The following is a 12,544-nucleotide window of genomic DNA, read 5'->3' as shown; positions in this document are numbered from 1 at the left end:
ATTAAAAAGCATTCTAAAGCGAGATCTTTAGTGAAACAATGTTTCCTTTCAGATTAGCAAATAGTTAACTTGGTGAATCTCTCAAATACTTAGTTAACAATCTGAGAAATAGGTACTCGCATGAAGCAGAATTCTGATTCACAAGTTGCCTGAGAGATAATTATTGATACATGGTCTCCTCCAAAATAATGAAAGGAATATATAGAGTCACATTGAGTTACAGAATTGTGTTTAGAGGCCCCTAGTTAATTTACTTACCATTTCAGTGAAATAACTTCTTATAGGAACAAATATCTCCAAATTAATCCAAGTAAAGGATATTAGATGTACAGAGAGCATTTATGTTCTCATAACATTACAATGTTATTAAAAATATTCTAACTATAATCAGGCTACCAGTCTCAAGAGGTCACTGGTACTTCTCTTCTTGAAACAAAAAAGTTAAGACAACTATTGAGTGATGGTTCTTTCATAGGTTCATATATAATTGTCCAGTTATATGGAGTAATGTCATTCTACTATAGTTTAATTAACATTTCATATATCAGATTTTTGTAAGTATTGCTTACTTAAATATGACTTCATAGCATGGTCACTTTCTTAACTTGACTAGGTTTATAACTAATCATAATGGTAGAATCTGTCTTGTAAACAGAGTCAATCATTTCAAAGCTTGTTATTAAAAAATTATTATTAAGATAAATTCCATTAAGAAACAACCCTTCAGGGAAAGATCAAAAGGGATATTTACAAAGAAGTTGCATCAGATTTGGTGGAAAATAAACATATTTTGGAATCAGACCAATCAAAGTTTAAATTTCATCATTTTGCTTGTAGGTAATATAATCTTAATCAAGTTAATTACCTCCCATTTTATGTAAAATGAAATTATGAACAGCTACCCAGAAGCTTCCAGAAATAAGGACAATATTTAAACATAGACATAAAACACTTTCTATTAATGTTAGTCCTTTTTCTTCCCTTCCTTCATCTTCTTATTGCCATCATCATTTATCACATGGCATGACCCAGAATGTGATGGAGGTGAGAAGATATTCAGCATGGCCCTGCGGGAAGAGCAGTAGTCTGAGGATCAAGACACTGTGTGCATATTCAATCTTCTCTAGGCTACAACCGAGGAAGACAGTATGACCGTCATAAGCATCTGTCTGTAAAGTCAAAAAGTGATGTAATAATGTACGTCAGTCTGGAGCCTTTGTTTCTCCTGGCTTCTTGTCATTTTTATGAATTCCGGGCATTGACTGCAGCCTGGGAGAGTTGTATATTAGACTTTCCATGCTTTATCAATAGTCTACATAGATCATTAACTTTTTGTTTACTCATATATGCTCACCAGGGAAGGAACAGGTCTGGGAGCCCACCTACAGGAAAACTTGGATGCAGGGGAGTGGAGGTGGGGAGAAAGGGAAGGGATTTAGATTTGAATCCTATTCTTGCTTTAATGTGAGTAGTTCTCTCTCTCTCTCTTTTTTAAGATTTATTTTTTATGCTTACAGAACTGGGGTACAGGCCAGAGGTGTGGTGGGTGAGAGCATTCACCGCGAGAGTGGGGAGCAGAACAGGCAGATTGACAAAGTACACTGCTGAGGGGAGCAGTGGGAGGTTCAGAAGAGGCCTGCCGCGCCATGTGGGTCAGCTCCCTGGCCAGGGACCAAACTTGTGCTGCAGTGGCTTTGGAGAGCTTCATAACATGGCGCTTTAACCCATTGTGCCACCAGGGAGAGCCCAGTACTTCTCTTTTAAATTGTTGATTATATTTTAATATTCACAAATAAGGAAAGACATGGTTGAAAAGCCCTGGATTAGCTGGCCTTTTATGTTTTCATGGTATTACTTGTATTGACTGTGCCCACCCCCTAGAAATTCATAAAGAAGAAAGGCATTGCAAAATGCCCTGAGAAACTTTAGCAACAGTCAGGGCCATATGCAAATTAGACCCAGTGATTAGAGTGGGACCAGCAGGGAGTGGAGCCCCCAGCAGCAGAATTTCTTAAGCACACAGAACATCAAGATAAATGAATACCACATATGGTAAGAGGAACTGAAGACTTCCCACTGCCCTGGCTTCTGCACACACTCCACCACTGAGGAGCTTCAGACTTGCTAGGTCATCTTTCTTGCCAGTTTCCTCATCTTTGAACTGATGGTTTGGGCATAGTGTCCCATTCCCAACTATGTAATACAATAACTACCTAAAAAGTAAGGGGAAGAAGAGAGGAGTAGAAGAAAGGGAAAGCAAAAGTACTGCTAGGATCCATTTTCTTTTTCTAAATAAGCTGCAGGGTCCCGGGATGCGGCCGCAGGAGGGAATGTGATTAACCTCATATTTCTGACTCTAAGGCTGACTTCAGTGAGATCAGTGAAGGACATACAGAGGTCTTGTCAAGCATGGGCACATCTTCCAGAGAGTTCTGTAATACCATCCTGGGAGAGCTGGTGATATTGACAATGGGCAGGGCATAGAAAACAAACATTTTAATGTCTGTAGTGAAAGCTATTTGTAAGGATGGATAGTTGGAAGAAAAGTGAGGAAGTAATTTCAAATTTCCTGTCATGGATTAGCTACAGGAATTGTTTATCTGGATTTAGAAATGGAATAAAATAAATAACACTTGGCCTTGGGATTTTTTTTTAAAGCATCATGAAAGTCCAAATATGTATTTTTAAAGAAACATGGAAGTTTATATATTTTTGATTGATGGCTTAGTTCATGAGATCATCTGGCATAAAATAAAATGTTTCTTAATCCATTCAGTGATTACGTAAGTCAAATATGGCAAAGCGACCTACACAACAATTTTCGGTCTGTGGATCTGATTTTTCATAATCCTCACCACACATTCCTCACAGAGAGTTCTTGTTTCTGATGGATTTGTTTCACCTCCTTTGTGGAAGCCTTAGAGAGAAGGCAGTAAGCAGGAAAATCAGCTATTTATAGGCATTTTGACTAAAAGTGTCTGCTCAGTGTGCCATGGAATACTTCCAAGAGGTGGGAGAACAGGAAACTATCTAAAATCAACTAGAAGACTGGAGGAGTGTTATGGGGGAAAGATTTTACATGGGAGTCATTTTCAGAAAGGCTGGGTTTCATTTGCAAACAAGTGACAGTTACTTTCACTGACAACTTCCTGAGTTACCAAAAAACCAGCTAGACTTTTACTAGTTAAGGAGAGATGAAAAGAAAGACATGACTTCTCTGAGGACTACAAGGAGTTGGCATCCTTATGGAACTTCAAAGGGAGAACCCCTCTGGCAACACCCCTCTCTGTACCTATTTACTGCTGGTGGGACAGCCAGGCAGAGGATGCTATCACTACTGCACTGGCAGGTGGCTAAGAGTGGGCTCCAGGTGATGGGTTACCTCACAAAGGTCCTACAGTACCCACAGGACCATTTTTACCATCACCCCTTTCTACTTTTATAACTATGAATGACAAAACCACCTGCTCAAGTTTTCATAGTTAAGAGTCAAAATTTTGTTAAATGTGTAGTCCATTCTTCCCTGAATTGTGATGCGCTGTGATATAGTAGGCTGTATCTATGATTTTTTTGGTTTTGTTTTTATTGTTTTGGTGGCACTGGGGAAGCATATGAGGTAGGGGATCTTTAGACTACAAAAAGAAGATGGCTGTCTGAGAAAGTAGAAGCTTCCATGGTTTGTAGAGTGATACTGAGAGAGAACTGGCTTCAAAGTTTATTTGTATTGCTTGAATTTGTACAGTCTTATAAGAATGACGTGGCTAGTTTTAGAGAAAGGAGAGGACTGATCAGGGACATGGGCATAGGCAAAGGAAAGTGATCGATGGGGTATGATGTCATCTCCTGGCAATGGTAACTCCCACCTGTCAAAGCTGCTATGGTGGAAACACTGCTCAGAGATCCTGAGTGAAGCAATAAAGGTGATGAGGAAACATGGCTAGAATCCTCTTGTAGACAAGCCCTGTAGCTGTTAGTAAGTAACATTGTTCTGTTGACTCATTAAGCCTGGTTGGAATAAGGCAGCAGGTTCTTGCAGACTAAAAATACTGGGAAAAAAAGGTTTTATCTGAACAAACCAAAGCTTGAGGAGGCCAAAGCAACTGTGTTCCATTTGAAAATATTAAGCCATGAGGAAATCTGACCCACTGACACAGAGCTATCAGAATGGGCCCTTTCACTGAGAGACAAAACTTTGTTTAGTTGGCTCATGGAATCAAAAAGCCTTAAACCTACATTGTGATAAAGACCTATATTTTCCAATACTAAGAGAGGATTTTTCTTTACCAAGGAACCATATATGTTCACCCTAACCCTGTTTTAATTAAAATCAGATCAAGCAAAAGCAAAAGCAAAAAAAAAAAAAAAAAAAAGGTGCATAGTATGGTATGTGACCCACATGAGGGAAGAGTTCTAAAGAGTGTTCATGTCTGAGGATCTGTAACTCAAAACATTTCATATTTTTAATTTATTTCCCATTTTAAAATTAACCTTTTCCCCTAACATCTGAACAAACACAAGAGTAATATCATTAGGCCCATTTTACCGATAAAGGAATGGAAGTGTGACATAGAGGGAGCCCAAAGTCAAGACAAGGTCAGCAGCAGTGTCAAAGGATCACTGCAACCCACAGTTTTCATCTGTGACGCTCTACTGCCCCCTTCAGTCGATAAAATTATAACTGCAGTCATTTCCTAGAACAAGATTAAAGTGTGTTTCCTGGATTGAGCTATATAATCATTCAGATGTATAGAACCAGAACCTCTTAGATTAATGCCAGAAATCCTCATCTTGTAGACACTCTCAAGATGATGCTCTTGCAAACAAAAGGAAAGTTTATCTTAAATATTCCATGGTAGAGCAAGTGGTCATCTATATGATTCTGTATGTGCAAATATGGTATTACTATATTAATTTCAATGTTTAATGTGGCACAGCCAACTTTAGAGCTATACCGTCTTTCACTTTACTTTTCAACATCATAAGAAATGATCAAGATCAGCCAGCAGCCCGTGGCATCCCCTAACACTATTCCTTTCAGATTTTCTAGAAAAGCCTTTGATTTAATCTACTTGGGCCCAGTGTTCCAGTATATTTTCTCCTACATGCCCTATATTTTTCCTTACATGTGTATCTCCTAATGATATACATATTATCATTATGCATATTTTCCCCTACATGTATATCTTCTAATGATATACAAATATACTTATTAACATATATTATATTAATTATTGTATAATGTTAACATCAGTACACATTATTGTTTATTGTTATAAACAATATTACATGCAATATACTCATTACACATGTTTACATGTGTATCAGGTTTTACACATATTATGTACAATATTAATGTATAAATACATATACATTTTATTTTTGGCTTTGGAAAGTTTGGTGACAGGGATGTTAATTATTTGTATCTTAGGAAACTAGATGAGAGGTAAGGGAGCTGGCTGCCAAGAAAGCAGAAGATGCCAGAAAGAAGAGTTTTTCCTCAAAATCCTAGTTCCAGTTCAATGTAGTGCCTAAAAGTCACATCCCAATGTGGAACAGTTTTGCACCATTTGTCCTCCTTTGGAATGTGTCTTACTCATAATGAAACCACTGGGATGTAGGAGGCACTGACAGGGAAAACAGGAGAACTGTGTTCATTTCTTTATTTTACAAGTTAAAAACACTACTCTGTCATTTGTAACCACAGGATTACAAATTGCAAGTAATTGTTTAGTTAACAGCAGCTCTCATCTCTCCTAAGCCTTGCAAACCACAAACATGCTTCAAATCTTAAGCTTTAGATCAGTTCTTTCCTCCCCTGGCCTCCTGTGCGCTGACCCCATGCCTTAAAAAAAGGTAGTAAGAATGGACATGCTCATCTGTGTAGAGTCTTAAATTTGGCACCTGTGTGCAAGACATAATAGGAAGAAGAAACAGTGAGCTAGAGCTGAGCAACGAGCATGCTATTATCAGCCATGAGATGACTGATTTTGTTTCAACCAAGGTATTGCCTCAGAGTTTATTCTTCTCATTTTTAGGCAGAGTGTGTTGGACTAAATAATCTAAAAGCTTCTTCAGATGGTGATGATAAGATGGGAAATAAGTAAGTGGGAAGATGCTACTTTCACCTTGTAAGGGAAATTTATGAATGAGGTGTATTAGATGGCCTTCCAGTGAGGAGTTCTAACATGCTTTAAAAAATATTCTTTAAATTCTTTAATTATTCATATTAAAGTTTTACAGACAAGAGTAAAATCAGGGAGAGGTTAGACAATGCTGATGGTTTATATTACACCATTGTTGAAAAAAAACAGGGGAATGGAAGTCATTTCCTTTTATTGTTGTTGGATGTCTCCTTTTATGAAAGGGACTTAAGTCTGACATCTGGGAAACAGGACACTCCTGTTTCATACTAATAGTCTCAAGTGGAGTTCAATATAATCATTGTAAAACTAATGAGTTTTCCAATGGGATCTACAAAATTTGTTTTCCTACTTCAAAGTCATTCTTCTACATGGATGTTCTTCTTAAAATAGATCTTATGTCATGAATCAGAGATCAAAGAGAATACATAAATACCTATTTTTGTATTTTTGTAAACACCTATTTTTGCAGTAGAGAATGCCTAGGCAGATGTACCATGTATACATGATCATGTACATACATACATAAAGCCACAGTCAGCTTCATAGACAATTGTGTGATACCATAAGCCTGAATTTTACGGGAAGTTTCCTAATTCTGTGGGAACCATGAATAGAGTCCAGATGATAGAGAGGAATAATGTGTGTGAAAGGAAAGGTCTACCTATCTAGAAAATACATTTTTAAAAACAATAATTAGACATCTTTTTATCTTAGAAATGGAAACAAGAGTGAGTATATGGCTAAGTAATTTAGCAAATGAAAAAAGAAAAAAAGACCCAGTTCTTAAAGATAGCCATGAAAGTTTCTTAAAATTAGAGGCCAGAGAATCAGGAGAGGTATTTTCTTGGTCATGTGAGTGTTCCCAAGAAATAAGAGAAAATAGTGAATATAAAAATTTCATCAAATATAAGAGGAGTAATATACCACATTTCATCCTTTATTTCTGTTAACTGCACAACAAAATTAATTCTTTATATCTACCTTCTAGGTACAAACAGAAGATTGGGTTGAAGGAGAATAAATAATTTGTTGGAAAAAAAATAAAGCATCCTTCCTGCTGTGGTTTCAATCAAAAGTATTTATAAAAACTCTTAAATAAGCATTTATAAAAATAAGGTAAAAATGTTTTCACTGTACCATAATGTGTTCCAAATAGCAGTTACTAAGGACAGAATATGTGGGTGAGGGATGAGGCAAAATAGGCTTGAGAAGTTACACAAATATGTTATTTTTATCCAAGAGGAAAAGTTATGGGTTCAATATCTAATGAGTAATACAAATCTTATTTGCGAGATCATCAAGCTCTTCATGAGTATCATTAAGAGAAGCCTAGCTTTACCTGAATACCTGAAAAGATCACTTTTCCCCCTTCTCTATCAACTTCCACAGGAAATGACAGATCAAAAATCTAAGAGGTTCAAGAGTCTGAGATATTAAGTTTCTGATATAATCATTTAGATTAAGATGGAATTTCTCCATGTTTCAGCTCCATTTCTTGAGCTCAGTGGCTAGAGATGTAGAAATTTATGATCCAAAGTGAGAAAAAGCTTACTTAAGTAAAAATTTCTTTATTGTGAACTAAATTCACATTAATGCACCAAGAGAAGATGCTGTCCTTGAGCCTAAAGGCAATATGGTTTAAAAAGTCTAGTCACACAATCAAAGTCAGCTAGACAATACTCCCTGTACTTTTTAATGATTCCTATAATACTACAAACAAAAGACCAATGTGTTCTATGATTATTCACAAGTCACTGTTAGGATAAAGTTGTATAAAATCATGCTCTCAAATGGACCAGAGATTATGGATGAAATTTTCTCTACAGAATGGTAATTGATCACTGTAAGTTACTGTCTTTAATGTGCAACCAAACAAACTATCCATTAAGGAGACCAGTGAAAGAATAAATAAAGTCCATTGGTCCCTGCGAGATTCAAGGCTAGTTTTTCACATTTTATTCTGTGCTAACCAGTGCTCTGCCTTCCATTAGTAGATTGGACTCTGTGGGATGGGAAAGCATGTGCTATAAAACCTTTGACTGCATCTAACCAGCTACTTTTGGTATTGCTGAAATGCTTTTAGAATAATAAAATTGCAGAATAAGAATAAAGTATCCTTAACAAGTTTCAAGAAGGATTTCCATTTCTTTTGACTCTTTCTTTAGCTACCACTCCTTTATTCCTGGACTCCTGCTTTGTCATAGTGTTTTACTAATTGTCATTCTCCTGCTTCCTTTCCCCTTTAATTGGATAGGGGGGATATTGAGAATTAGAGAGATTCAGAGAACCACCAGGATTGTGCAGCTGATTACCATTTCAGCGTTCCAAGTTAGCATTAAGCAGGAGTAACCTTTTTCTATCAGCGAAGAGGGACATATATCCTAATATCAGTAAAAAACATGAAGAAGATTGTATAAGCTAAATAGAGAAATGCATTCAAGAATCTTGATATGCCTTGATGAATTATTAAAACAATTAAATTAAAATTTTTAAGAAAACCAAATAATGTGGCTGATGAGTTAAAAAAAAAAAGGCAGCAAAGAAACATTGCAGTTACCAAAGTTATTAGCAGAATTGCTTCACACTGTCATACATTTCATATAACACAGTTTAACTGTTTTGGTATAATTTAAATTGTTCTACAACAATGTCCAGGAAAAGAAAATACCCACTGGGCAAAGACTGAAATAACCTTAAAAATATGAAAAACAGTTGTACCTGCATTGAAAAAATAGTCTGCATTCATGCTTGTTATAGATGATTCTTTAGAGATTTTTTTGGGAGCTCTATTTAACCAACAGACAGCCCTCTCCCCTCCACCTTCGACCTCAACCATCCCCAAATTTTAATTTTGCAAAGAAACAGTAAGCATTCAGGATTCTTGTCATGGAAAAGGACTGATCACTAAGTAACAGAATGTCCCTTAATACCACTGTGTCAATTAAAGATTTTATGAAGTCCCTGTGGAGACACAGATTTGGAGGTATCTGATGGCTGAACCTATTTTCTTACCATCTGTACACACATGAGTTTGTTAGCTCTTCATCTCACTAACCATTATAGAGAGGAAATAAAATAACAAAACTATCCTCATTCTTCCCCCAAACCACCAAAACCAACAACACTGTCACCAAAAACAAAGTAATAAGAGAGTTGTACCCAAACCTGGTCAGTCCTTCCATTTCTTGAAACTTGCACACAAACTGAAGAAACCCATTCAGCTTTAAAAAGGTCGATCATTTTGCTCTCCTAAAAGCTCATCTCTGAGAGTGCTTTCTTTCTCGGTCTCTCTCTCAGTGTGTGTCTCTCTCTACTTCTACCGGAGAGCGTTTTGTTTCCCTTTTCCTGTTTCTGCTGCTGGATGAATGCAAAATACATGATTTGAAGGTTTTTTTTTTTTTTAGGTTAACAGTTGGAAATCTAAAATCTTGCTCTTCTGAATGGCTTTGTATGCCAATCACTCAACACACAACATTTACATAAAGAAGCATATACAGAACCAAGAATTCTGCTTGCTTTAAGCAAAAACAAAACAACAAAAACTCCTTTTACTCCTTTGAATCCCTTCCTATTTTATGTACTTAACTATTAGCACTTACCCTGAGATGTGCCATAAATGCTCTATTCCAAATGTATAAAAGCCAACCACATCTCAACTGAGAATTAAACAGTTTTAATGTCTTCAAATCCATGTCCCTGCTCCAAACCCTGATACAGACAGTCACTGGCAGCGGTACAATAGTTCTAAACAGCAGACATCTGATTCTTGACATTTAAAAATAACAATATCAGAAAAAAAGAGAGTCTTTTTTTTTTTTTTATTAACTACAGACAGCTTGTGAGTGAGCACACAGCCCAATTGACGGTATTTACTGGAACTTGCAATGATTTCAAGCTACAGTATTTTATTTCTAAGTCCATGTCAGACAGAGACTTTATACTTATAGACCTCTCCTTTTCTATACAGTGTGGCAATGACCTAAATTAAATGAATTCTAAGTGATAACTCCTCACAGGGAGAATGGAAATTTGCAAATACCTAGATTCTATTATTGGTTAGCATTAATTTAACTTCTATTGAGGCTTGAGTCAAATTAGAAATATATCAGTCAATCCATATCTTGTGTAAGGCGGGTCACAAATGAGCATTCTTCACTGATGCACATGTGAGACAAATACATTTGTTATAGAATAAAGTAAGCAGTGAAATGAAAAAAATGCACTTATTCTATTTTTGAAGTATATTATAGATTCAGATCTGAGGTCAAATATTAGCTCTTCAACTTAGTATCTGTGTGCTCTTGGGAACATGATTTAATCTTTTTTGCCTCAGTTTTCTCATCTGCAAAAAATGGGAAAAATAGCAATAGTTTACAAAATTTTGGTTACTAAATAAGATGCCGTATGATTTGTGGCACATAATAGGTATTGGATATATGCTACTTCCTCTCTCTGTTTTGTGTTTAGGTAAGGTTCAGATGTGGTAAATGGAAAAATTCAGTCTTGGAAGCAAGTTGAATCCGTCTTCACCCACCATGCTGCCATGCACTACCTCCATATCCTTAGGCAAGCTGCTTAACCTGATTTGCTAAATCTCAGTTTCTTCAACTGTAAAATGCCTCATAGAGTTTTAAAGAACAAATTAGATAGCCTTGAAAAAAATGCTTTCATTAGGCATTTATTAAATGAGAGCTCCAGGCCTTACAAATCTTGAATATTGCTCTAATTAAGTACTCTGCATATGTAACTTAAAAGTTTAAAGATGTAGGCTGAGATCACAAGCTTTTTAGACCAAGGCCCAGACAACTGCAATATTGGTTCCAAGTCATAGCATAGTGAGTAATAACTGGTTAGTGAATGATCACCAACTAGTTGGTATATCATGAGTTAATGTTAAAGACGACTAGAACACAGACCCTCTTATTTAAAGTTCAGTGCTTTTTCCATTAAACCTAGTTGAAATTGAACAAGTTTGTAAGCCCAGTTGCAATACTGGTTGATGGTTAAAGCAATCATCGTTGCTTCAATTCCCCAAATTTGCTTTAAAAGCAAACTCCTAAGATCTTAATGAATGAGCCTGAAATAAAATTATTCTGTGGGAATTGGCAGGGACTTGCTAAACCTATCTTCTGGAGAGCACCTTTCCTGCATGGCAATTCTTTCTTTCCTGAAAAGTAAGGAAAAAGCTGGAGATAACTTCCAGTTCACATGTGTCCTTCACTCTCCTTCCCTCCTGTCCTCCTTACTCCTTTCTTCAGAGTAAGTGTTTGACTCTGCAAACTGGTAGGGAGGAATACAATGTGCTACATTTACTTTATTTAGTAAATATACTACAGTCCACTTTGAAATACAGATTTTTTTTTTAAGACTGTCACATAATAGGTGCTCAATGAATGTTAGTATCTGTTAAAGTATAACTTTGAGCTTAGTTTATATTTAAAGAGTTGAACTAAGTTCAGACTTTATTATTATCCAATTCTGACATGAAATATCAAATATTTTCAGTTCTCAATAATTTGATTATTAAAAACAAAGTTTTGGGTACTAAATTCAGATTAGTATAATTCTGGTGAAGAAGAGAAGGAAATAGGGTTGGAGAAGTTACATGTATGATCTATTGTAATTAATATTTTATTTCTTGGTTGGGTTAACTGCATGCTTGTTTTAATTTTTCTTTATCTTTCTATATAACTCAAAAACATCATTAAAAACTGGTGCAAAAGAAGATAATTTGAAAATAGAAATTCCTAATCTTTATGAGATTCAGTAATACTACCACATCAAATGTCATACTAAAATCTTCAAGCTTTCATTCTCATTTTACTGAAGAACTTTAACAATAATAAGTTTACTTTAAGGATTATTTCCCTCTTTGCTCACCTTTTTCATGCCCTTGATTCCAAGGTTGTATTGCATATGTTGGAAAGAGCTATTGTGCATCAAACAGATATAAGTCTAAATCTAGTTCTGCAACATACTGGCCTTTGAAACACTTGACATCTCTCAGTCTCAGTTTCCTCTCTTGTTAAAACAGTATTATTATGTCTAGCTTTTAGGATTATGAGATTAAATGAAATAACGAGTGTGAAAATGATTACTACACCATCTGGTACATACTAGATTTTCTTTCCATATCCTTTCAATTTTCACCATTCCTTGAACTTTGGCTTAATGCAGGTATAAAAACAAAGATGAATGTAAGGTAGGAAGAATGTAGACAATTATGCAAGTGCAATGAAAGCAGTCTGTTACTAACCAAAAAGGCTGGTTCTAGATCCATGTGGAATTAATCTGTCCTTCCATAATCTGATATTTCTATCAAATCTCATCACTATTTATTAAGATTCAGGGTTATTTATTTATTTATTTATTTATTTATTTATTTATTTATTTATTTGCCA

The 12,544-nt window shown here is 35.7% G+C and overlaps 1 protein-coding gene across 5 annotated transcripts in view; it reads right to left on the bottom strand.

The window, feature by feature from the left end:
• Positions 1 to 12,544, bottom strand: part of DLGAP1 (discs, large (Drosophila) homolog-associated protein 1) — a 504,048-nt gene that overhangs the window by 283,873 nt on the left and 207,631 nt on the right. The window contains exon 1 of one of the 5 annotated variants that reach the window (XM_004683755.2): positions 9,743 to 9,835. The exons of 2 other annotated variants lie outside the window; for them this stretch is intronic. In XM_004683755.2, coding sequence (XP_004683812.1) covers positions 9,743 to 9,835 — 93 coding nt within the window. Of the gene's footprint in view, positions 1 to 9,308; positions 9,409 to 9,742; positions 9,836 to 12,544 lie in introns of those variants that run through there. 2 more of the 5 variants (XM_004683757.2, XM_012725916.1) reach the window with 2 other exon arrangements.

Source organism: Condylura cristata, unplaced genomic scaffold (assembly GCF_000260355.1).
Source record: "Condylura cristata isolate star-nosed mole 26May11 unplaced genomic scaffold, ConCri1.0 scaffold00016, whole genome shotgun sequence".
NCBI lineage: Eukaryota > Metazoa > Chordata > Mammalia > Eulipotyphla > Talpidae > Condylura > Condylura cristata.
This window is presented reverse-complemented; position numbering and strand designations above follow the sequence as displayed.